The sequence below is a fragment of the Pleurodeles waltl genome, chromosome 2_1 (genome assembly GCF_031143425.1).
Source record: "Pleurodeles waltl isolate 20211129_DDA chromosome 2_1, aPleWal1.hap1.20221129, whole genome shotgun sequence".
Lineage (NCBI taxonomy): Eukaryota > Metazoa > Chordata > Amphibia > Caudata > Salamandridae > Pleurodeles > Pleurodeles waltl.
In genome coordinates this window covers 284,216,183-284,243,488 of record NC_090438.1, presented here as the reverse complement: position 1 = coordinate 284,243,488, position 27,306 = coordinate 284,216,183, and the positions used below count along the sequence as shown (strand labels likewise).

The window sequence follows — 27,306 nt, the reverse complement described above, 5'->3', positions numbered from 1 at the left end:
TATCAAAATTAGCGACGCAACCATGGATAGCCATGAATAACCACACCTTTAATAGAATTTTATGAATTTTATTCCCTTTTAATTACAATCTACGAGCAAAAGGGTTAATCTCAATACCAAGAAGCATAATAGCATAGTCACGACATGGTAACTGTGATAAGATTTCATTAAAGCGAGAATCACAAATATTAGAACATAATACGGCGAAAACATAGATCAAGATAACAGAATTTTGAACACACGTCAATTCAGCATAGCATAATGTCAGTCGTTTGTCTATTTGCGTCAGTTTAAGTGAACTCTGTCCTAACCACTGATTAGCATTAGCATGTTGGGCTTCCTGCAAAACAATTTAGAACACCAATTTGGAAAACATCTAACTATGGTCTCTAACAAAATGAGCAGTTGGCTACTAGGCACCGGGGATTTGTTTTTTGGTGCCAATGTCACGCAGGGGGAGCGACCCCGTAGGCAAGGGTCGCTCCCGGGGGGGGGGGGGGGATGGGGGTTGGGGGGTAGAAATTTATTTTAGGCCATTTCTGCCCCCCCTGGGGGCAGAAACCTGTAGGCGCCAGGGCAAATTTTTTTTTGGTGGTTTATTTTTTTTGTTTGTTTGTTTTTTTAGAGATGGGGAGCGACCCATCAGGCAAGGGTCGCTGCCCTGGGGGGCAAATTGTATTTAGGCCATTTCTGCCCCCCTTGGGGGCAGATTGGGCGATTTTAGGTCAATCTGCCCCCAAGGGGGCAGAAACCACTAGGCACCTGGGATTTGTTTTCTGGCGCCAATGTCACGCAGGGGGAGCGACCCCGTAGGCAAGGGTCGCTCTGGGGGGAGGTGGGGGTTGGGAGGGCAAATTTATTTTAGGGCATTTCTGCCCCCACCCTGGGGCCGGCTGAGCTACAGGCCAAACTCCACAGGTAGGCACCTTGCAAAAAACACCTCTGTTTTCTGTGAAAAAATATGTTGTGTCCACGTTGTGTTTTGGGCCATTTCCTTTTGTGGGCGCTAGGCCTACCCACAGAAGTGAGGTACCATTTGTATCGAGAGACTTAGGGGAACGCTGGGTGGAAGGAAATTTGTGGCTCCTCTCAGATTCCAGAACTTTCTGTCACCGAAATGAGAGGAAAAAGTGTTTTTTGGGCCAAATTTTGATGTTTGCAAAGGATTCTGGGTAACATAACCTGGTCAGAGCCCCGCAAGTCACCCCATCTTGGATTCCCCTGGGTTTCTAGTTTTAAAAAATGCGCTGGTTTGCTAGGTTTCCCCAAGTGCCGGCTGAGCTACAGGCCAAAATCCACAGGTAGGCACTGCTTTTTATAAAAAAATGTGATGTGTCCACGTTGTGTTTTGGGCCCTTTCCTTTCGTGGGCGCTAGTCCTACCCACACAAGTGAGGTATCATTTTTATCGGGAGACTTGGGGGAACGCTGGGTGGAAGGAAATTTGTGTCTCCTCTCAGATTCCAGAACTTTCTGCCACAGAAATTTGAGGTTTTTAGCCAAATTTTGAGGTTTGCAAAGGATTCTGGGTAACAGAACCTGGTCCGAGCCCGCAAGGCACCCCATCTTGGATTCCCCTAGGTCTCTAGTTTTCAGAAATGCACAGGTTTGGTAGGTTTCCCTAGGTGCCGGCTGAGCTAGAGGCCAAAATCTACACGTAGGCACTTCGCAAAAAACACCTCTGTTTTCTTCCAAAAATGTGGATGTGTCCACGTTGCGCTTTGGGGCGTTTCCTGTTGCGGGCGCTAGGCCTACTCACACAAGTGAGGTACCATTTTTATCGGGAGACTTGGGGGAACGCTGGGTGGAAGGACATTTGTGGCTCCTCTCAGATTCCAGAACTTTCTGCCACAGAAATGTGAGCAACATGTGTTTTTTTAGCAAAATTTTGAGGTTTGCAAAGGATTCTGGGTAACAGAACCTGGTCCGAGCCCCGCAAGTCACCCCATCTTGGATTCCCCTAGGTCTCTAGTTTTCAGAAAGGCACAGGTTTGGTAGGTTTCCCTAGGTGCCGGCTGAGCTAGAGGCCAAAATCTACAGGTAGGCACTTCGCAAAAAACACCTCTGTTTTCTTCCAAAAATTTGGATGTGTCCACGTTGCGCTTTGGGGCGTTTCCTGTTGAGGGCGCTAGGCCTACACACACAAGTTAGGTATAATTTTTATCGGGAGACTTGGGGGAACGCTGGGTGGAAGGAAATTTGTGGCTCCTCTCAGATTCCAGAACTTTCTGCCACAGAAATGTGAGGAACATGTGTTTTTTTAGCCAAATTTTGAGGTTTGCAAAGGATTCTGGGTAACAGAACCTGGTCCGAGCCCCGCAAGTCACCCCGTCTTGGATTCCCCTAGGTCTCTAGTTTTCAGAAATGCACAGGTTTGGTAGGTTTCCCTAGGTGCCGGCTGAGCTAGAGGCCAAAATCTACAGGTAGGCACTTTGCAAAAAACACCTCTGTTTTCTTCCAAAAATTTGGATGTGTCCACGTTGCGCTTTGGGGCGTTTCCTGTCGCTGGCGCTAGGCCTACCCACACAAGTGAGGTATCATTTTTATCGGGAGACTTGGGGGAACGCTGGGTGGAAGGATATTTGTGGCTCCTCTCAGATTCCAGAACTTTCTGCCACAGAAATGTGAGGAACATGTGTTTTTTTAGCCAAATTTTGAGGTTTGCAAAGGATTCTGGGTAACAGAACCTGGTCCGAGCCCCGCAAGTCACTCCATCTTGGATTCCCCTAGGTCTCTAGTTTTCAGAAATGCACAGGTTTGGTAGGTTTCCCTAGGTGCCGGCTGAGCTAGAGGCCAAAATCTACAGGTAGGCACTTTGCAAAAAACACCTCTGTTTTCTTCCAAAAATTTGGATGTCTCCACGTTGCGCTTTGGGGCGTTTCCTGTCGCGGGCGCTAGGCCTACTCACACAAGTGAGGTATCATTTTTATCGGGAGACTTGGGGGAACGCTGGGTGGAAGGAAATTGGTGGCTCCTCTCAGATTCCAGAACTTTCTGCCACAGAAATGTGAGGAACATGTGTTTTTTTAGCCAAATTTTGAGGTTTGCAAAGGATTCTGGGTAACAGAACCTGGTCCGAGCCCCGCAAGTCACCCCATCTTGGATTCCCCTAGGTCTCTAGTTTTCAGAAATGCACAGGTTTGGTAGGTTTCCCTAGGTGCCGGCTGAGCTAGAGGCCCAAATCTACAGGTAGGCACTTCGCAAAAAACACCTCTGTTTTCTTCCAAAAATTTGGATGTGTCCACGTTGCGCTTTGGGGCGTTTCCTGTCGCGGGCGCTAGGCCTACCCACACAAGTGAGGTATAATTTTTATCGGGAGACTTGGGGGAACGCTGGGCGGAAGGAAATTTGTGGCTCCTCTCAGATTCCAGAACTTTCTGCCACAGAAATGTGAGGAACATGTGTTTTTTTAGCCAAATTTTGAGGTTTGCAAAGGATTCTGGGTAACTGAACCTGGTCCGAGCCCCGCAAGTCACCCCTCCTTAGATTCCCCTAGGTCTCTAGTTTTCAGAAATGCACAGGTTTGGTAGGTTTCCCTAGGTGCCGGCTGAGCTAGAGGCCAAAATCTACAGGTAGGCACTTCGCAAAAAACACCTCTGTTTTCTTTCAAAAATTTGGATGTGTCCGCGTTGCGCTTTGGGGTGTTTCCTGTCGCGGGCGCTAGGCCTACCCACACAAGTGAGGTATCATTTTTATCGGGAGACTTGGGGGAACGCTGGGTGGAAGGATATTTGTGGCTCCTCTCAGATTCCAGAACTTTCTGCCAAATAAATTTGAGGAACATGTGTTTTTTTAGCCAAATTTTGAGGTTTGCAAAGGATTCTGGGTAACAGAACCTGGTCCGAGCCCCGCAAGTCACCCCTCCTTGGATTCCCCTAGGTCTCTAGTTTTCAGAAATGCACAGGTTTGGTAGGTTTCCCTAGGTGCCGGCTGAGCTAGAGGCCAAAACCTACAGGTAGGCACTTCGCAAAAAACACCTCTGTTTTCTTCCAAAAATTTGGATGTGTCCACGTTGTGCTTTGGGGCGTTTCCTGTCGCGGGCGCTAGGCCTACCCACACAAGTGAGGTATAATTTTCATCGGGAGACTTGGGGGAACATAGATTAGCAAAACAAGTGTTATTGCCCCTTGTCTTTCTCTACATTTTTTCTTCCAAATATAGGAGAGTGTGTAAAAAAGACATCTATTTGAGAAATGCCCTGTAATTCACATGCTAGTGTGGTCACCCCGGAATTCAGAGATGTTCAAATAACCACTGCTCCTCAACACCTTATCTTGTGCCCTTTTTGGAAATACAAAGGTTGTCTTGATAGCAATTTTTTACTCTTTATATTTCAGCAAATGAATTGCTGTATACCCGGTATAGAATGAAAACGCACTGCAGGGTGCAGCTCATTTATTGGCTCTGGGTTCCTGGGGTTCTTGATGAACCTACAAGCCCTATATATCCCCGCAACCAGAGGAGTCCAGCAGACGTAACGGTATATTGCTTTCGATAATCTGACATTGCAGGGAAAAGTTACAGAGTAAAACGTAGAGAAACATTTATGTTTTTTTCACCTCAATTTCAATATTTTTCTTTTTCAGTTGTTATTTTCTGTAGGAAACCCTTGTAGGATCTACACAAATGACCCCTTGCTGAATTCAGAATTTTGTCTACTTTTCAGAAATGTTTAGGTTTCTGGGATCCAGCATTGGTTTCGTGCCCATTTCTGTCACTGACTGGAAGGAGGCTGAAAGCACAAAAAATTGCAAAAATGGGGTATGTCCCAGTAAAATGCCAAAATTGTGTTGAAAAATTGGGTTTTCTGATTCAAGTCTTCCTGTTCCTGAAATCTGGGAAGCTGCTGAGTTTAGCACCGCAAACCCTTTGTTGATGCCATTTTCAGGGGAAAAACCACAAGCCTTCTTCTGCAGCCACTTTTTCCAAAAAAAATTTAAAAAACGAAATTTTCCCTGTATTTTGGCCAATTTCTTGGCCTCCTTCAGGGGAACCCACAAAGTCTGGGTACCTCTAGAATCCCTAGGATGTTGGAAAAAAAGGACGCAAATTTGGTTTGGTTAGCTTATGTGGATAAAAAGTTATGAGGGCCTAAGCGCGAACTGCCCCAAATAGGCAAAAAAAGGCCTGGCACAGGAGGGGGAAAAGGCCTGGCAGCGAAGGGGTTAATATAGATATTCTGCTCTAATATAGGTTATATAAATCTATGCTCTCTCAACATAATAATAGAACAATGGATGAGGAGGACTGAAAGAAAGTGGCTGGAAGTAGGTATTATACAAAAATAACTTTATTAAAATTGAAATGTCCCAGCTAACGCCAGCCTATGAAGAGACCTCATCACCACTTACGACCATGAATTTTGAGCTCCTTCTAAAACCCAAGCCAAGCATCTGTGGCACAGAACAGTCTGAGCCCAAGGAGGAGAGGGCTTGATGAGGCTACAGGCAGCATAACGCTATTTGCTCGAAACAAGGGGAGGGTCTGAAAACATCACTTCAGTTAGTGTTATTTAGATCAGGTTAATTGGATAAGAATGAAACAAAAAGCACAACGCACACACAAAGGTACACACAAGCACACAGACTGGCTGCTGGTATGTGCCTCATGTAACACACACACACTCACGCACTGACTGACAGTATAGAGGTAATTGTGTGCCAAAGCGAAAGGTCAAGGTTAACATAATTGGAGGGTTTGTTGGGAGGGGCCTTGGGTGCCAATAATCATGTTTCATCCATCACAGCTGCACACAGTGCGAGATGAAAGCCCGAAGAATGCGAGTCTATAAAAGAAGCAGAGCGCCGGTGACTAGGTGTTCAAATACAGGCTGTGCGATTAGAAGTGACGCTTTTTATGTCTAGGCGCCTTCAGTTGATCATATGGAACACAGTCAGAGCCGTAGCTTCAATTGGAGCAGCAAGTGCAGTGGCACGGATGACCAGAGGACTGAGGGCTCACCAAAAACGGATTATTGCTAAATTAATTTTCTTCCTTGCACTAGGGTCCCTGACACACTGGCTACGCCACTGAAGGCAGTGGGATATTTCTTGTGGCCTAGAAGAAAATTGCAAACAGAAGCCAGGGCATTTTACAAGCGCAAAGAAATATTATTCGAGCCAGGCTCTTGGCCAATGTAAGCCACTGATATTTAGCTCGAGGCCAAGGAAGAACAAGCTTCTAATCACGCTGCACCGTGATTGTTCTTGTATTTCAATCTACATGTGAATGCAGGCCCTAATTTAATATTATCCCAAAAGGCTAAGCCTTTCTACAGTTCTGATAAAATAACTTCGTATTTGATAGGTAAGCAACATCTAGAACCCAACTTAGGCAAAGCAACAGTCTTGGTAAGCCCTTGTAGACTTTAATAAGTCCACCAAAAGGCAAAATATTAACCAGGATGTCAGTCTTTCCTAGACTGAGCTCTTTAAATATGACTGCCAGAGTTACACTCTCAGAGGTGTTATTAAATTGGTTGTGGACCTGATTTACCGCAGTTCTGTCGCTCTCCGGCTTGATTCCTCTCACCCATTGCCTGCAATGCTGTTCTTTTTGCACATGGCACCTCACCTAACTAGGGATTTCCATTTTTTGTCAAGTGCTTTATTTACTCCAGCCCTTGGACCATTAAAGTAAGTAGACGTACAAAAAATTGAACTGACTTCCAAACATATTTGCAAGGAAATTTACAACTTTCTCTCCCAAAACGGAAACAGAGGATCTGAATCCAACCCCAGACTTTCACACCAGTGTTACTTAAAGAAAATCTTATTTTCCCAAATCTTCACAGAACCACGCCTCCCATAACCAAGAGAAGACATTAGTTAAACCATGCAGCAGCCGCATGCGTGCAACACAGCACTGATGCTACAGAGCTGGCTAACAGCACATGCATTTCACATATGCCAGGCAATGGACGCCCGTGTCTACTTGTGGGAAGAAACAAAACACAATCAGCAGTAGGAGAAGTATACTACAGAGATCTCTAGCAGGATTGGACACATTAGATTCAACCCTCTGTACAATGAAAAACGCTTTCAGGCTTTAGGTGGTACAAGGCACTACAAATACCAGCATTGTGCGACAGAAATACTGGTGACGTAACATAATGCGTTTAGTATAAGCGGTAACCCCAGCACGAAGACATTGTGTGCCAAATAAATTCAATCCCTTACAGTACCAAAGCCATAAAGCACATTAGAACTATTTACGGCTGGCTTTAGAGTATCAAGTCTTATCGATGATCACACATTTCAATGTGATATTGAACTGCTTAAATAAGACAGATGCCAGATAGGACAGTAATTCAAGTGCCCGATCCCCACAACATCCAAGTATTCTTCGGATGTTCTTGCTCTCATAACATCATGGAGATTATTTAATACTCTGCTTCAAAACGTTTTCCCTATCACAGAGTGTTATTTTTAATACATTAACTGTTTTTGCACCTTCAACTTTGGACTTCACAAATTCGCAGGCTATCCTTGTAGTGAAACAAACAGCAACGCGGGCACTCACCAGGTGCCACGCCACTGAGTCGCACCATTTCACTAGGAGTAGTGCTTTCTCGAGCAGAGCCAGCCATCAGACTGTTTTATCCAGTGCCCTATCATTCTCCGAAGTGGACAGCCTCTAAAGTCAATTATACTCTATGTGAGAAAGAGTTAGGGGCCCTTTGTGATGTTTTCACTGTCTGGCAACATTATATTGAGGGTGCAAGACAATTTATAATTGCTATGTCAAATCTAAAACATGCTGGAGTCCTCAAATCCGCCAGGTACACTATTCAAAGATACATTCGCATAGCTCTCTTTGCAAGATGTTATTTCATTATTCATTCTAATCTGTTCATTATAATGCGAAAGCCAACATTTGTCCATGATATTTCCCAAGGTGGATGAGTGGGATCTGGTAGATAAACTAGTGTCTGTTTTGGATAGCACTACCAACGAATATCTGAAACACATTTAGAAATGTTATTTTGTTCACATTACAGAAAGGTTTTTTGAAGGATCAGCATTTAGGCAAGGAAATATTGAATGGCGTTTTATCAAGATGTGCTATAGATTCTTGATGTTTTGCAGCAGCATCTGCTGTTGTAGTGGTGCCATCATCAGCCAGTTTCAGGTCACTCTGGCGTAGTGCCCTCAGATGTGCGCGGAGGGAGGGAATAACATCCGTGTTCGTGAAATCTGTTCTAAAAAATAACATGAACGATTACGCACCCACTTAATTACCCTTTCTGCTCCTTGGACTGCCAAATCTGTGGTTATGAATTTCCTGGATTTGACAAATGATGCACAGTTGCCTCAAGGATTTACAATCATAGGGTCGATGGTGGATCTACTCACAAAATTATCCATATATTGTGTTTCATACGTAGCCTACAGCAATTGCGTTTTGCAAAGCTTATGTGAATAACATATCTCACCTTATGGCTTAAATATGAAACATGGATGTTCGTTCCTTCTTTTTTTTGGAAATCATTTCATGCTTAACCTTATGTGGGTCTGTTTTTCTCGACCAGGCACCATTAACAAACTGATGTTCAGAAAAAACATACTAACCAACATTTGTGGGTTTGATATCTTAACATTAAAATAACCGAATACATGCTCTGCCTTTATCTGAATTTGCCTAAAGTAATACTTGGCATTCATGTATAAAGATGTCTCTGATTTTTTACCATACATGTTAATATGCAAGTTTCTTGCCCATTAAAATGCCAGAACTAACCGTTGTTCTAACAATCTGTTCGCAGAGGGGTACCTATGACAATTGGTAACTGCCCCTTCGTTCTACCTTTCTCAAAGCCTTGGAAGATATGGACTATTTGGGAGATGTTTTTTAGTTTTTTTTAGACCTGGCATCTTTGGGGGGATTTCCCCCCCCCCCCACCTTTTTCTCTTCACGCTCCCTGTTTTGCTGACTTCATTTTTGCTGGCCTCAGGACTCTGCACACTTTACCACTACTAACCAGTGCTAAAGTGCTTGTGCTCTCTCCTTAAAACATGGCAGAATCGGCTCATATCCAATTGGCATATTTAATTTACTTTTAAGTCCCTAGTAAATTGGTACTACCTGTGCCCAGTGCCTGGAAATTAAATGCTACTAGTGGGCCTGCAGCACTGATTGTGCCACCCACTTAAGTAGCACTTTAAACATGTCCCAGGATTGCCACTGCAGCCTGAGTGTGCAGTTTTAGATTACCATTTTGACAATGTAAAATAAACCTTTTGCGAGGACCACGCCTTCCTTTTTAATAAATGTAAGTCATCCCTTTGGTTGGCCCTGGGCAGCCCAGAGAACAGGGTGCCACGTAGTTAAAAAGTAGGTCATATACTCTTAAGCCTTACATGTCCTGGCAGTAAAAAACTCTTACATTCGTTTTTCACTACCGCAAGGCCTACCTCTACTGTAGAGCAATATCGGCGTTACCTTATTGCATTTAATAAGCTGTAATTTCCAAATGGGAGCTGGTACGCAGTTCATGTTTGGTGTCTTTGGAATTGTAATGAAAAATCCCAAATTATGGTGAAGTCGGATTTTCAATTACAGTTTTGAAAACGCCACTTTTAAAAATCTGGAATTTTCTTTCCTTAGCCATTTACTGCCTGTAGCTTGCCTCTGTGTCACATGACTTTAGCTGACAGTTGATCTTTGTGTATTCCTCCTAGATAGCCACACACAATAGAGAGCTTAGGTGTGCCTGGATATGGCCACCACTGGCAGGATGGGAAATAGGAGATGGGCACAGTCATACTTACACTTCAGTAGGGTGTGTTCTGCCTCCACATGAAGGACTGCATGCCCTATGTAGTTAGTCTGAAGCCAAGACAGGGAAGGCAGGATTCCGTGAGACTTTAAAGGAAAACCCCTAGAACCTTCTCCCCACTTGAAAGGCACAACTAGATTCAAATACTGGACCTCAGATACCAACTTTTCAGTATAGTTCTGGAACTGTGGATATTCTGCAAAGAAGAAGGATTGCTGTGCTGCTACAAGAACTGCCACTCTGCTGTACTGCTGCTCTGAAGGACTGTTGCCCTCCTCTGCTGAGTCTGCTGCCCTCTTGCCTGAGTGAGAAGGACTGGACCTTCATCTGTTGAACCCAGGACTCCAGAGTGACTACAAGGGCAAGTTGGCTGGCCTCCTGACATGAACCTCAGGGACAGAGGCTGCAACAATCTCGACCCCAGCATCTGGACTTAGGGGGTCATTCTGACTTTGGCGGGCGGCGGAGGCCGCCCGCCAAAGTCCCGCCGTCAGAATACCGCTGTGCGGTCAAAAGACCGCCGCAGTAATCCTGAGTTTCCCGCTGGGCTGGCGGGCGACTGCCAGAAGGCCGCCCGCCAGCCCAGCGGGAAACCCCCTTCCATGAGGATGCCGGCTCCGAATGGAGCCGGCGGAGTGGAAGGGGTGCGACGGGTGCAGTTGCACCCGTCGCGATTTTCAGTGTCTGCTTGGCAGACACTGAAAATCGTGGTGGGGCCCTGTTAGGGGGCCCCTGCAGTGCCTATGCCATTGGCATGGGCACTGCAGGGGCCCCCAGGGGCCCTACGACACCCGTTACCGCCAGCCAGGTTCTGGCGGTCAAAACCGCCAGAACCAGGCTGGTGGTAAGGGGGTCAGAATCCCCATGGCGGCGCTGCCTGCAGCGCCGCCATGGAGGATTTCGTAGGGCAGCGGGAAACCGGCGGGACACCGCCGGTTTTCCGTTTCTGACCGCGGCTGTACCGCCGCAGTCAGAATGCCCCTGAAGCACCGCCAGCCTGTTGGCGGTGCTTCCTCCGTCCCCGGCCCTGGCGGTCCATGACCGCCAGGGTCAGAATGACCCCCTTAGTCTTCTGTGAGTCTACCCAGCCAAGTTGCTCCACCCCAGTGCCGGAGTGTTAGAAGTGGACCTAAGGTGCTCTGCCAGCCTCTGGAACTGTGGACTCAGAGGAACAGATACATCTCCTCTGCTGCATGGTGGAACCCCGAGCAGAACCAATGCATTGCTGCTGCTGCATGTATCGGACCTGTTGTAACAATCCACATCGCTTTGCCTCATTGGAACCACTGATACGTGCGGCATCCGCGGCACAGGTCCTCATATCCTCATTGTCAGCAACTTGAAGCACAATGCTGGACTCTGCATCGCAGCATCGCAGTTCCTCGGAACCAATGCATTGCCCCGACTGCACAACACATCCCTGATGCCAGACTTAGCATCGCAAACTCTCATCAATGGGATCCTCGATGATGACACAGGACCTCAAGTCATAGCCTCATTGCATCTCAGAACCGTCACATTGCTTCAACTGTGGGATGTATATACAGGATTTAATGTACTCTGTTCAGCGGTTATAGCTGGATCTCACTAGCCGGCTCACGCTCCATCGCGATTAGTCTGAACTTGTGACTTTGACCTGGTCCGGCACGACCAGATATCACCAGTTGGCGTTTTGTACTTTTTGATGCTATTTTTTCTGAAATCTTTAAAATTGCATATTTCTGATTGGATGTTTGTTGTTATGGTCTTGTTTCATTTACTAAACATTTCTTAATTTTTCTAACTTGGTGTGGGATAGTTTGTGTGTGGTGTTTTCTCTTTATTACTGTTTGAATTGTTGCACCAGTGCTTTACACATTGCCTCTAAGTTAAGTCTGACGGTTTTGTGCAAGCTTCCAGAAGGTTGAGCACAGGTTAATTTAGGGTTGGCTTTTGCCCCACCCTGACAAGGATTGTGTTTGTTGGTTGACCAAGGCTAACACCTCATCAACCAGAAACCCAATTTCTTATATTGGTGATCAGCATTGAGGACTGGGACTTGTGTTTGCGCAGTGCCATACAGTGGTTTCATGTACCATCTCATAACAGAGACTAATTTGAGTTCTAAATTCTCCCTCTTTGGCCTGTTTGCTTCTTCTAAATTCTCTCTCTCTGGCTTTTGTGCCTGAATCCACACCTGCAAAGATGGAGCTTGAGCTGGCCAACATGGATGCCTACTCTGAGGCCTACCTCATTGAGTTCTGCACAGAAAGGGGACTTTCAGCCAAAAGCAACACCAGTAAGGTGGAGCTTCAAAATGTGCTGAAAGCGTGGGTGGAAGTCCACCAGTCACTGGTTACAGCTGTTGAAAGAGATGATGATGCAGACAGGCAAAGAGAAAATGTGGATCCAAGTCCTGAAAGGCAGAAGTCTGCTGAGGAGGATGCTGTACCTCCTGAATTGGAGCTCCCTGCCAAAGCAGAGAGTAGTGTGTATTTCCAAGGCCTGCTCACCAGGGGAGCTGCCAGACAGAAAGGCAGAAAGGGAGTTTGAGCTGGAGATGGCCAAAATCAGAATGTAGGAAAAGAAACTGGCCATGGAAGCAGAACAAAAGAAATTGACCAGGGAGGAGAGTGGTTGACTCATGAGAAGTGCCTGAAAGAGCTGAACATCAACGCCAGACAATCAGGGTTGAGCAGCGATGCTGGCAGCACACCTACAGTGCCCTCTGTAGACAGGAGGGTCCATATTCTCAAAGGTCTGGTGTCTGACTTTGCTGTGGGGGACGACATAGACAAGTGGTTTTAAGTTTATGAAGTGGTTTTACGGATGCAAAGGATCCCTGAAGAGAACTGGGGGCTAGCATCAGGAAGCACATCTCTAGTGAGGGGCGGGACACCCTACTGACCCTAGATAAGGGAGACAGGATGAGGTATCCCCCCCCCCATAAAGGACACCCTTGTCAAACAATGTGTCTCGCCTCTAAGAAGTACAAGCAGAAGTTTAGGGACAGCTGTAAGCTGGACCAGCAGTCCTGGGTGGATTGTGTTGACTCTAGTGAAGTGAAAGATTATCAGTGGCTATACAATTTGATTGCAAGAGAGCACATATTCAGTCTTTGTTTTAAAGATCTGTGTCAACACCTTATTGATAGCAAGCTCACTGACCACCAGGGAGCTTGTCAAGGAGGCTAAACAGAGCACCAGGGTTAATAAGACCGTATCTGGGGGAGCACCATAAGGGTGGGCGGAAGAAAGAGAAGGGGACAAACCAAAAAGAGGGAGTTTCAATCCCCACCTGAACAGAAGAAGAAATAGTTCCCTGATAGTAAGTCCTCAGAGAAGGCAACTCCTAAGTGCTATGAGTGTCAACAGGTTGGGCACTTCAAAGGGAATGCCAAGGGTCCAAAGCAGGCACAGCCCCCCTCCCATTGGTGGGTAAACACCGTGGTTGGTTAGCGTAGCACTTGGGGAGGAGATTGACCTCGATAATGTGGGGTGACAGCATTGAGGTTATTCTAGTATTCTTGGGTGACAGAGTGATGGTGCAGAGAACTCACAGGACTAGTTACACTAGAAATTACAGGTAGTGAGTCACCATCAATGAGAAGAGAGTGCAGGCTCTGAGAGACACTGGAGCCAGCATGACACTGTCATATGTCATCTGTTGAACTCAGAGCAGGAAGTGCCTAATGCATTCCACCAGGATATTGCAGCCAACAACCATGACAGTTGCTAACCAGTGGCTCTGGTTTCCTTTATGTGGGGGGGGTCTCAGATTCCTTGAGGATAGCTGTGAGTCCATTCATGCCTGTGGATTGTGTGCTTGGAACCATTTGAACGAAGGTGGAGCTCAGGTAGTACTTAGAAATGTTAGGGTTGCCTGAGTGGGTGTGCCTGACCACACAGTCCATGGCCGCCTGTGTCACCTTAGGGATGTGCTTCAGGCTCTGCAGAGTGCAGCTCTGAATATCAAGGCCAATAAGTGCCAGTTATGTCAGAGTTCAGTGGTCTACTTGGGTCACCAAGTGGTAGGAGGCAAGATGCAGCCCCTCCAGGCCACAATCCAGACTATCCTGACTTGGGAACCCCCGAGATCCAGACAGATGTGAGAGCCTTTTTAGGCCTCACTGGTTATTACAGGAGATTTTTGAAGGGGTATGGCGTCATTATTGCACCTTTGAGAGAGCTGACTTCTAAGGAACAGCCCAGACAGGTGATCTGGATGGAGGCATGCCAGAACGCTTTTGATACCCTGAAGGAGGATATGTACACAGAACTAAAACTGAAGACCCATGACTTCTCCAAAGACTTCATTGTACAGACAGATGCCTCAGAACATGGAATCAGAGCCAGGGTCTCACAGCAGAACAAAGAGGGCCTGGATGAACCTGTAGCCTTCTTCAGTAGAAGGTTACTTCCCATAGAACAGAGAGGGAGTGCAATAGAAAAGGAAGCCTTTGCAGTGGTCTGGGCACTGAAGAAGCTGAGTCTAAACCTATTTGGTGCTCACTTCCAGGTTCAGACAGACCACAGAACCCTCAGACAGCTAATGCAAAGGAGAGGTGAGAATTCCAAACTGTTGAGGTGGTCCATCTTCCTACAGGGAGTCGACTTTACGGTGGAATACTGTCCTGGAACAGATCACAATAATGCTAATAGTTTCTTCAGGTTTTTCCGCCTTAATGAAGAGAACCCCAAAGAGGTGTGGTAATTAGACCTGCATCATTGGTTTGGTTTTCCCCCTAACATTTTGCATTCAGGAACCCTGTTTTGCTGACATTGTTTTGGCTGCCTTTAGGACTCTGCACATTTTACCGCTGTTAACCAGTGTTAAAGTGCATGAGCTCTCTTGTTAAAACATGGTAGAATTGGCTTATACTCAATTGACATATTGAAAAAACTTGTAAGTCCCTAGTGAAGTGGTATTACCTGTGCCTAGGGCCTGAAAATTAAATGCTATTGGTGGGCCTGCAGCACTGATTGTGCCACCTACTTCGGTAGCACTTTAAACATGTCTCAGGCCCACCATTGCAACCTGTGTGCAGTTTTGGACTGTTATTTTTTGACATGGCAAAATACAATTTTTCCCAGGCCCAAACCTTCCTTTTTAATACATGTAAGTCCCCCCTAGGTTAGGCCATAGACATCCCAGAGGGCAGGATGCAGTGTATTTAAAATATTGGACATTTACTTTTAAGTCTTGCATGTCCTGGCAGTGAACAACTGTTAAATTATGTTTTCAGTACCGCAAGGCCTACCTCTCCCTTGCACAACATTGGAGTTACCTTATTACCTTTAATACGTTGTAATTTCCAAATGGAAGCATGTACCCAGTTAATCTCTGGTGTCTTTGGAATTGTAGTGAAAAAACCTTACTTATGGTGAAGTCGGATTTTAAATTTCAGTTTTGAAAATGTCACTTTTGGAAAGTTGCCATTTTTCTGTCTCATCCATTTAGTGCCTGTAGTCTGTCTCTGGGTCACATGACTAAGTACAGCTGACAGCTGGGCTTTTGTGTATTTCTCCTAGACAGCCACACCCAAGCGAGAGCTTACGTGTGCCTGAATGGGCCACCACTTGCAGAATGGGAGCGCGGACCTGGGCACAACCCTGCCTACACTTCAACAGGCTGTGTCCTGCCTCCACACAAAGGGCTGCATACCCCCTGTAGTTAGTCTGAAGCCAGGACAGGGAAGGCAGGGTGCCTGGGGACCTCAACGAGAAGCCCCTGGAAGCTTCTCTGCACTTCAGAGTCACAACTGGATATTAATATTGGACCTCAGACACCAACACTTGAGTACACTGTGGGGCCTGTGGATACCTTGCCAAGAAGAAGGACTGCTGTGTTGATGAAAGGGCTGTCACTCTGCTGGATTGTTGCTCTGAAGGACTGCTGCTCATCTGTGCTGACCTGCTGCCTGCTGCCTTCTTGCCTGGGTTAGATGGACTGAACCTGCATCTGTTGAAGCCAGGACGCCATAGTTTGCTGGCCTTCTGACTTGAGCCTCAGGGACTGAAGACACCAACATCCTTGACCCCAGCACCCAAACTCTGCCATCTGCGAGCCTACCCTGCAAAGTGGTGCCACCCCAGTCCTGCACCCTTGGAAGTGTGAGATATCCCTTGTTTTTAGGCATGTCTCTTGTCATTAAGTCACATTTCATTGGTCCATATCCAGTACTAAATCTCCCTAATCCAGGAGGGAAGCTTATATTGTCATGACGCTTTAATATTTATCCAGTACTTCATTCTGTCATTTCTTAAGCATGCTTGTACTAAAATGTAATTGTCTTGTTTCTACACTGACTCAAGTTCAAGTGAAACTGATCATGAACTTGAAAGCATGATCTCTTGGATTCCAGATGGAGATGTTTACAGTTATGCAATTTGGTTGGCTACCAAAGAGTAGTTTAGAGGGTTGTATTTAGTAACGCTTAATAGCTCTTAGAGCCTGGAAGGCATCCTAAAAGTTAGATTGTACTGAAAATTCTCAAACAATACCTGCTAAACCTTTACTTGCTGGTCAGAAAGCCTCACTTTCCAGGAAGAGTCCCACAAGTTCAGTGAGGTTATGATTGGGAAGCTAAACGAGACAGAAAGCCTGGTTGTTACTTGGAAGTGATTGATCCAGTGAGTATTTAAAGCAGTGGCGGATGAAGACTGTTCTATGGAGAAGGAAAGATAGAGAATCACCAGTGTAGAAGATTTTCCTTTTGTGATAAGCATGCACTCTTTATGCGTACTCCACACTTTTCAGCTATCATATATAGAGCCAAGAAGCATAAAGGAAGGATACCAATACAATATTGCAGATCCAACTGTTTCCAGGCTCATATATCAGCCAGAAAAGAAGTGAGGCTTAACAGAGGAAGCAAATAAAGATTCTCTCTCCAACCTCACTTACACTTAAATACACTGCAGCACCTCTGTTGCCTCTTCCCTTGATGTTTATTTTTTTTAGCCTCTTTGCTAGCAACTTCCTTCTGAGAAAGTCTTTATTGACTGTCACTCTTTTGTGGAATCTGAATGGGTGCTGCCTTTCCAGGGTTTCCAGAGAGGGAATTTTAAATTCCTCCCTGATATAAATGCAGCAGTGGAAGTGACCATATTAACGTAAAGATATGTCTCTAGAACAAAGTAATACTTACATACATGCCAATAGACCCGATTCAGGTGGGAGACTCCCGTTTTTTAAGCCAGAAATATCTTCATTTTGGCTGCCCCCGACTGAAATTGCTTGTCCTTCAATAGACGCGAATAAGAGAAATTTGTTCTCCTGATTGTTTTTTTTAAATCTCCCCCTTTCAGCTTCTAAACTGTTGGCATGTATGTATTTATAAGGGAGGAACCTCAAAGTGATATAAAGATAATCTTTATAGAGAGGGTGGTAAATGTACAGAACCATCTCCCAGCTAGAGAAATGGGCAACCAAATTCCGGAAGACACAGAAGAGACTTCAATAAGTATAAGCAAAAATAGAGTAATGGCAGTATTTTAGATTAAGTGGAGAATACAGTGTTTACACAGACAGAGTACCATTGAGGATAAATGGGCCTTGCAGTGCTGATGTGTATCACTGTGCTGGGAGAATAGAACATACTGATGGACATGTACTCAACGTGATCCCATGAATTATGTCTAAAGCAGTGTTTCCCAAACTGTGGGTCGCGACCCACTGGTGGATCACAAGCCGATTTGTTTATCTTGTACATATTGCTGTGCTTCAGAGTCAGAGGTGAAATGTCAGGCTATGTCTTATGTCAAATTGTTACATTATTCTGCTTATTCCACTGTATTGGAGTTTTTTTCAAGTGAATTTTAATGGGATCACAACAAACCAAGATACTTTACTTGGTGATGCACAAATAATGTACACTTGATTTCCACACATTATAATTTGAGTGCTATATAGTTTTATCAGTAAATCTGTATGTTTTGCAAAATTAGTGGCCATTTCAATGAGAAAGGTGCTATAAATGACAATGCGCTACCACACAATGCTTTAGTAACATTCATAAATCACCCCTCATGTCCATTGAAGGTCAGTGGGACATGAAAGTTTGATGTTCTAAAAAGTGTTTTGTGGTTCTAATCAGTTTGTGAACCACTGGTCTAGAGGTTTACTAGAATAGGCCATGCCAATGAGAGACTAGTTATAGAAATCTTGCTGGAGTACAGGGAGGGTGAAAGGAAAGGCTGTAGGATGCTGTTTTTTTTTTTGCAACACACAACACAGTATAAATACCTGAAAATGAACTTTGTAATTCTGAAGTGTGCTGGAAACAGAGATTTTAATAGGATAAACAAATCAAGACATGTTACTTTGTGATCCATAGATGAAGAATATGCACAGAAATCCCATTTCCAAACACTATTATTTTTGTGCTATATAGTCTTATCAGTAAAACTGTATGTCTGTGAAACGTTAGTGGTCATTTCGATGGACAATGTGGTGTCTGTAAATGACAGTTCGCTACCACACGATGCATTAATAACCTACATAAATTGCCTATAATGTTTATTAAAGGTAGAAGGGTTGCAAAAGTTTGTTGCTCTAAAAAGTTTGGAAACCACAGCCTTAGACGATGTTTATGCCCAACATGCTTATGGAAGGATATCTTCTCCTCCAGCAAAGTCATACGTGGTATGCCAGAAATACAATCTGGGGTTTCAAGATCTTCACATAAATATGAGTAGCCCAGCAAAATTGTAGGGAATTGAGTCGATCTTCACACTTTGCGTCGGGGAAAGAAGACAAAAGAAGACTGTGCAATCATATCCATATTAACTAGTGATATCAGTCAACAAAAACAATAGGGATGGTGAACACAAAGGGCACAAACCATTTAGAAGCAGGAAGAAGACGTGACGGACATTTCCAAAAATATTGTGCCAAGTGACACCACAAAGAAATGTGACTTTTGTATTTTGCTGTGTTTTCTTGGCGGGAACAAGCCTTGAATATTATGTTTCAGCATAATATTTAGTCTTCCCTTCTACATAGTTTGGTCTGATTTCATCCCTTGTAAGCAGTGTTAGATGTTTTTCATTCCAAGCGATAAAAATCTAAGACAAATGTTTTCAGCCATCTCTTGTTTTTTGGAAATATTTAATGTTTCCTTTTCATGTTATCCACGGCTTTTGGCTGTCATCTATTGCTAAAGGATAAACTAAAAGTGTTTTGTTTGGCTACTCCATAGGCGGAACCAAGGATGTGGTATTCGTTAGGAATCCTCACAACTGTATTCTAAGGAAACATGCAGTATTTACATAGATTATCACCAGTGAGTAAAACAGGCGCAGAACCTACCAACTCCCATGGTACCACCATGTGTCACCCGATATCGGCACCATTCACATTGCTATTACTCTTTCAAGTTGATCAGGACCTTTAAAGCAACCTTCCCAGAAGATAGGAAGTGGCATTCAGACACATTTGGGAATTTGGAGGGGATAGGAGACACTGCCAAGCCCCTGATGGACTCTAAGCCCCACGAGGGCTAAATTGCCCATTGGTTTATCAGACATTTCCCCATGTGACTGGAGCCACCGAAAGTCAGTTTTAACAGCTGAAAGTCGCTGCCTCTGTCTCTAACTCTCGACGGTTTATGGTAGCAGGCACAGCAGACAGCAAGCACTGGCAAAGAGCACTGGCAAAGACAATAGTTCTTGCCTCTGTGACCTATTTGCTATGCCAATGGTTTTTAGCCATGCTGCACAGCATCACAGATGCTGTGCAATCTGGCTAAAGTTTTTTAAAAAGCCTATGACGTAGATGCCCGCGTCACTTTGTAGGTGCACACACCACATATGTGCTTGCCTACAAAACGACTCAAGCATTTTTTTCTTTTTACTTACCTATCCAAGTTGAATTAGTACCTAAAAGGAAAATAAAACATGCATAAGAGTTTAGTTTTTTTTTTAAGTGAACATTGTGGGGAAGTGGAAGTAACAGGGGAAAGCAACGCAGGGGAGGATGGGGAACATGGAAGCAACACAGAGGAGGGTGGGGGATGTCAAAGCAACACAGGGGAGGGCAGGAGGGACAAAGAAGCAACATTGATTGGTGGAAAGCAACATGGCGGGCGCATGGAGGCAATGGGGAGAAACAAGAGATGGCGAACAAGGAGGGTGGTGGGAAGAAGCACTTAGGCAACAGAGCAATGCGAAGGGCAGGAGGAGAGAAGCACCGGAGGGAGACAAATTGAAAATATGTACAGTCTTCTGGAGTGCTTACCACAACAGAAAAATATAGTGCTTGGAATACAAGCAGTGGAAACAAAAATGGTAAAGAGGCAATGTTCTATGGGAGGGACAACCACAAGATTGACAAGCTGGTGCATTATTAAGAAGCAGACAAATAAGAGTGCGTGAAAGCCAACCAGTGGTAAGCAATGGGGGGGCTCCAAGCCTTTCTGTGATCTTGGTAATCCATAATATACCTCACAATATAGTGTGTATGCAATGTCTAATAATAAGCTTGAAATAAAAAAGTCGAGAAAGAGAGAGAAGCAAAGAGAATAAAATTGGAAAGAGACAGGAAGGAGGTGGCAATTGGTTTGAACCTTTTTGTCTGAGTTTCATGTGGTTACTAGTCCACTCTTGAGCTCTAGTCCACCCATTCATAGCATCCTCCCCACCCATGGCTGCAGGTTCAAAACCTGCTTCTGTCAGGGTCCTGTCCCTAAGTAGGTTTCACCTCATCTCTCGCACAATGAACAACCTTTTAAAGTTGGCAGGGCTGTAGTCTGCAGGAATTTATGAGAACACATCTCAGCAAAAACAACCTGAATGCCCAGTGAAGAACATTCACGTAGGGCACTTGGGCTCTCACTAAGAATGGCCTCTTAATTCTGAGGGGTCCGGTAGTTACCTGCCCTATCAGAAATATGAGATCCACAGGAACACCACAGAACTGTTACTTTCACATGGATATTTCAGCTGCTGGGTTAGGCCAAAAGGAGGAATTACCATGGGCATCAGATAATACAATTATCAAGTCTTTGGGTAATTCCTCACAACTTTGTAGACCTTTAGGGTCCAATGTACTATGGTCTGGATTTTCCACGTCTCTGAATTTAGCAGTACCCATGGTATTGGTAACCCTGGGGATGTGACAATCCGAGTCCATTTTTCAGACATGCAATGAGGACCTTCGTTTGGTGTCATACTGAAATACACTTCCACTGAGTTAGACTAGTAAAATAACTTTTTTTCGGATACAAAATGTTACATGTAAGACATACTGTATCAAATGCTGCAGAAAAAATGGTATAAAATAGAACTTCGGCTTTACCTCTTTAAGGACGCAGACTCAAACATCTGTATTGACCTGGTAAAGGTATCGGTTTTAGATGATATGTGAGACCAATTGTGTACTTCTATAAACAAGTGCACCCAGGTATGATTCATTCTTTGATGCCGTATGCCCTTCATGCTACTGATTGTAAAATAATATTTTTACTAGGGTATCACAGTGCAGGTGACGACCTTGCTGAAAAATAAATGAACAAAATTGTTCTATTCAGAGTGTTTAAATTCTTATTTTCGCACTCAGTGTGACCTGCCAAATGTTAAGGTGAGTTTGAAACGAGAGGTAGAGGAGACAGAGGACAAAGTATGGGTCGAGGCTCTTGGATTTCCCAGGGAGATCTCATAAGAACAAGATTTAGGCTGGTTTATTTAAATTTCCTTCACAGGATTAACTACACCAGAACATTTTTGTATACTTTAGGGTGTGAAGGGGGTGATCTCTGCTTAAGGAGCTTTGGCTAAATGTGCACTTTCTACACTTATTTTGCCAATGCACTGCAATAAAGGACTATTAGTGAGAAATCTGTGACAAACAAAAGGTGACGGGACAGTGGGATAGAAGATTGATGCAACAGCACAGAACATAGTCTTGGGGGCTTGGGAGACAACCAAGGTATGTAAAACCACAAGATATTAGTAAAACATGGATTCTTAGTTGCTAAGCAAGATATTGCAAGAAGATGGGGAAGCACCATATTGCCAACGGTAGCCTAATAAAAACGCAGTATGGATTGGTGCATGGTTACCAAGAAGGCTGTATTTAAAGGAAGGGGTTGCCACAAAAAGATGAGCTGAAGAATAGGCATTGACTGAATGTGGGAAAATATCTATATTAGTGCCTCACAAATTTTTTAGATCCAGGGCCCACTTTTTAGAACAACAAACTTTCACGACCCACCAAGCTTTAATGAACACGAGGCTGGCAGCACATTTTCCACTGAAATGGCCTCTATATTGCACACAAATGATAATGTGTGGAATTCAGGTTTCAGTGAATATTTATTATTTGTGTATCACCAGGTAAATTGTCTTGATTTGTTTTGACCCTATTAATCTTTTTTTTTTTTTTACTTTGTTTCCATCACAGTTCAGAATTACAAAAATATGTGCTTCATTATTGCTTTCCTAGCTGCTGAATGAGTACAGTTCATTTACAGCTATTTAAATTGTGTCCTGTGTTACAAAATAAATGACACCCCACAGCCTTTCCTTTCACACTCCCCTGTACACCAACAAGATTGTCAAATAATTCACTTCACCTTTCTTTGCAAAAGTGGGAGGAGTTTGTAAACCCCAATCCCCGTATAAAAATAAATAAACAGCAATTTGTTAGAAGGCAGCCTGACATTTGACCTCTGTCACTGATGCACAGTAAATGTGACAAAATAAATGCAGAATTTAAAGGTATCTTTATTTATCGGTTGGACTTTCGCAACCCTCCAAAAATCGTCTCACCACTCATAAGTAGGGGGTACTGACTGTAAGCATAAAAATAGGACCAGTTGATAACTCTGAATTCTATTATCAGAAGGAGGGAATCCTGATAGAGAAAGGGTCTAAACCTAAACTCCTGCCATAATGGGATGTTAGATCAGATGCTAAAGTCATTGAATTGCTGCTAAGTTCTGGTCTCTAAGGGTATATAGAAAATGCTAATAAAATGTTGTTTTTTTAAATAATAATTATTGTCCCATAGGACCTTACTATATGGAAAAGTGTGTTGTCTCTCAGATTTGAACCTCATATTAATCTAATTTCTGTACAGACTGCGGAATGACCACAAACAGTCAAATACTATTATATTAGGTGTAAACCGCACTATCCCCCGCGAGGGTATCCTGGCGCTAACGTGGTGTGTGTCCCTAGCCTTGCCTATGGTAGGTTGGTTAATTGAAAAGCCAGGTATTGCTGAATTCAAGAAAGGAGTAAGAGGCTCTGATGTAGACTGGGAAGACTTTCCACACTTTAGGAGCGATGTCAGAAAATGCCTCTCCTCCTAATCTGGTTCTGTTAATGAGTGGGATGTGTGCAAGTGGGAGTCCTGAGAAGCAGAGGTGCCTGAGTGATTTGTGGAAGGAGATACGACTGTTCAGGTTGGTGGGGGCCTGACTTGTGTAGTGTTTGAATGTGTCTGTGGGAAGTTTTAATTGAGTGTGTTTGTGTAGGGGAAACCAGTGTAGTTCCATGAGGTGTGCGGAGATGTGAGTCCTGTGTGGGAGGTTGAGGATGAGTCTGGCTGCAGAGTTCTGGAATGGTTTGTAGTCTTCTAGTGAGCTGCTTGATGATCCCAGCATAGAGGGTGTTCCCATAGACCAAATTATTGGTGACTAGATCCTAAGTGATAGTTTGTCTAGTGTTGCTTGGGAGCCATTTGAGGATCTTCCTCAGCATCTTGAGGGTGTGGAAGCCGGATTCAGTGACAGTGTTGACTTGTGTGGTCATGTCCAGTTTGCTGGGGATGATTATTCTGAAGTTCCTGGCATGGGTTCTAGGTGTGGGTCCAAGTTAAGACAGCCACCAGTTGGAGTCCCATAGTGAGAGGTTCTTGCCAAAGGGTGGCTCCTGTCTTGTCCATGTTGAGCTTGAAACAGTTGGCTTTCATCCAGTTAGCGACTTCGGGCCTGCTGGAGGTGAACCTTTTTACTTGTTTTTGGAGTCTTGTCCAAGAGGGAGAGTATAAGTTGTGTGTCATCTGCTTAGGAGAGGATGTTGATGTAGTGTTCACAGATGACGTTGGCCACAGGGATCTTGTATCTGTTGAAGAGGGTGGGGCTGAGCAATTAATCTAGAGGCACTCCACAGATGAGTTTGCTGACTTCAGAAGAATAAGATGCAAGGCTGACATCTTGTATTCTACCAATTAAGAAGAAGCAGATCCAGGGGAGAGCGGTCCTAGGATGGTAGTTTCATGCAGGCCCCTCATGAGGATAGGGTGTAAGACTGACAACGACTGATGATACTCTCTCTATGTAGGCAACAGTGACTCTTATCTGGTAATCTGTTTGTATCGCATTAGATGTGATTTACAGTAGTTAAGCATCAGCATCTTTCAAATGCATGTGGGCTTTTTTGGGCAGGACTTTTGACTGGTCATTCTGGATTCAGATAAAAAAATTATTACATGGCGCGAATACAAGAAATAATATATGCACACCTTTACCATGATCTCTGGGGTCTGTGAAGTGTCCAATCTATCAATTTATGCTCTTCCTATTCACGTAACCACAGGCAATCATAACATAACACTTGGACATCTTAAGCCACAAGAATGTAGATGAAACTGTGATATCCTAGTGTTGACACTAAAAGCTTGTCTTCTACTAATCCTTTATTGAATGAGGAGCTACCAACTAAGGTCTTTGCTCCCAACTTGACAGCTCTCACATGATCTTGTATCACTGTAGTATGACCATCTACCAGTGTTATAAATTATTGCTGAGGGTGATTACTGCCATCTTGACCATTAGCACCCAAGCTGTTGGTAATGTGGGAGGCTTTGCAACCACTATTACTGTTTTGCTTGAAGTGTGTTTAGGTTTATAAGGTGGTAAAGCTGAACACACCAGTTCATGAAGAGATGAAGTAAAAAAGAATTGGTGTATTTTGCAATGAACTAAAATTCCACATCTATGTTAGAAACAAATAGGCACGATTGTTGTTAGTGACACAATGTCTGTGATAAGAAAGAGGATGCGATTTTTTATAACAGAATACATGCAGTGATCATTTTGAGCTCTGAACTGATTGTTGAATTGCGCCAAGGGTTCTAACTCTCCCCTCACCTCTCTCCAGGGCCCCGTAGGTACACCACAGGCACAATGACTGAAAAGTTCAACTGCCACTACTGCAGAGACCCGCTGCACGGCAAGAAGTATGTGGAGAAGGAGGGCTACCACTGCTGCGTCCGGTGCTTCGAAAAAATCTGCGCCAACACCTGTGCCGAGTGCAGAAAGCCCATTGGTGCTGATGCTAAGGTAAGACTGAATAAGACAGCTTCTTTCCGGTATAAGTCTTGAAGAGAACAGGAAAACATGAAAGGGACAAGCAGGACAACTTTCTATCCCGTTTATAGAATGTCTGCAGTGGCTGGTTTTCTCATCTTTAACATATAGGGTGACCACTCGTCCGTAAATTTCATAGACTGCACGTAATTTCACCCTGTCGTCCGTTGTCCGTGATGAAAGGCTTAACGGACGGCATTTGTCCGTAATTTTAGCCTTTCACCAAGAGGACAACGGACGGCAGGGCAAAATCCAGCTGGATTCAAAGGCAGGGAGTCTCTTGTGCTCTGAAGGAGGGAGGGGCAGACAGATAAGAAACAGACCTTCTTGCCAGGGTGTCTCCTTCCCTAAAGAAATGCAAATGTGGGCAACTAGTAAATCTGCAAATGCAAAGGGGCTTGAAAACGTGCATTGACTTCAACCAAAGGAGTCACTTGAAACTTTCTGATGGCAAAGATATTTTCTTTTAGAGAGATACTGTAATGGTGTTCCAAGGTGAGCTGTGGAGTGTGTGGTTTTAATGGAGTGTTATAAAAATTGTTAGTACTAGGTATAAACTGTATATTATTCAAATCTGAATTTGAGAAGCACTTTTTTTTATTTAACCAAAATGTATTTGTGCATTTTGTAGCAGCCTATATTATGATGAAATTGTAATTATATGGCGCTTACTACCCCTGACGAGACATTGAATGCATGTTTAAAATAGGGACTTACATATTCACAGTTCTTTCAGGGACCTCAGTACCTCACAGTACTAACAAACATTAGCAAAGCCAATAGGTCTTGTCTCCGCAACAGTTATTGGCTTTGCCAATGTGTTTTAGCCATGTTATACACCAGAGTGGCTGCTGCACAGCATGGCTAAAAGTTAGTGACATACTGGTGTGGAGTGGAGTAGAGTGGCATAGGAGCAGTGGCGTAGATCCCAGTGGTGCAGAGTATAGTGCAGTGGGGTACAGTGAAGTTGTTTGGAGTGCATTGGCGTAGAGTGCAGTGGTTTAGAGTGCTGTGCCATGGAGTGACGTGGGGCAGAGTAGAGTGGCATAGAGTGCAGTGGAGTAGAGTGACATACAATAGAGTGGAAGAGAGTGCAATAGTGTAGAGTGGTGCAGTGGCATAGAGTGCAGAGGAGACTCGTGTGGCAGAAAGTGCAGTGGCGTAGTGTAGAGTGGTGCAGTGCAGAATATAGTGTAGTGCTGTAAAGTGCAGTTGCGTAGAGTGGAGTGATGCAGAGTGCAGTGGCATAGATTTCAATGGCGTAGAATGCAGTAGCACAGAGTAGATTGGTGTACAGTATAGTGGCGGAGAGTGCAATATTGCTGAGTAGAGTGTCAGTGCAGTGATGTGGAGTAGAGTGGCACAGAGAGCAGTGACTTAGAGTCGAGTGATGCAGAGTAGAGGGCAGTGGCGTACAGTGCAGTTGTTTAGAATGCAGTGCCTTAGAGTGGCATGGGTAGAGTAGCATAGAGTGCAGTGGAGTAGAGTGGCATACAATAGAGTGGCAGAGAGTCCAGTAATGCAGAGTGGCGCAGTATCATAGAGTGCAGGGTAGACTCATGTGGCATAGAGTGCAGTGGCATAGAGTGGTGCAGAGTGGAGTATTGTAGAGTGGTGCAGTGCAGAGTAGAGTATAGTGCCTAGAGTGCAGTGGCATAGAATGCAGTAGTACAGAGTAGAGTGGTGTAGAGTGCAGTGTTGCAGAGTAGAGTGTCGGTGTAGAGTGGTACAGAGAACAGTGGCATATGGTACTGTGGTGAGGAGTAAAGGGCAGTGGCATACAGTGCAGTTGTTTAGAGTACACTGGTGTAGAGTACAGTGGCATGGGGCAGAGTAGAGTGGATAGAGTGTACTGGTGCAGAGTGTAGTAGTACAGAGTACAGTGGTGTAGAGTACAGTGGTGGCCAGTGCAGTGTTGCAAAGTAGAGTGTCAGCGTGCAGTGGTGTAAAGTGCATTGAATTAGAGTGCAGTGATCAGAGTGGCATAGAGTGCAGTGGCGTAGAATAGATAGAGTGCAGTTGCATAGAGTGGAGAGGTGCAGGGTAGAGTGCAGTGGCATATAATGCAGTGGCACAGAGTGCAGTGGCATAAAGTAGATTGTTTCACAGTAGAGTGAAGTGGCTTAGAGTAGAGAGGTGCAGGGTAGAGTGGAGTTCCATAGAGTTGCATAGAGTGTGATGGCATAGAGTAAAGTGGTGTAGAGTGCCGTTGCATAGAGTGCAGAGGTGCAGAG

General features: G+C 44.5%; 1 protein-coding gene across 3 annotated transcripts in view; it reads left to right on the top strand.

Annotated features, from left to right (window-relative positions):
- Positions 1–27,306, top strand: part of FHL1 (four and a half LIM domains 1) — a 292,568-nt gene that overhangs the window by 230,871 nt on the left and 34,391 nt on the right. For all 3 annotated transcript variants that reach the window (XM_069212481.1, XM_069212483.1, XM_069212480.1), the window contains one exon: positions 24,864–25,045. In XM_069212481.1, the coding sequence (XP_069068582.1) occupies positions 24,890–25,045 (156 nt within the window). In that variant the 5' untranslated portion in view covers positions 24,864–24,889. The remainder of the gene's footprint in view (positions 1–24,863; positions 25,046–27,306) is intronic.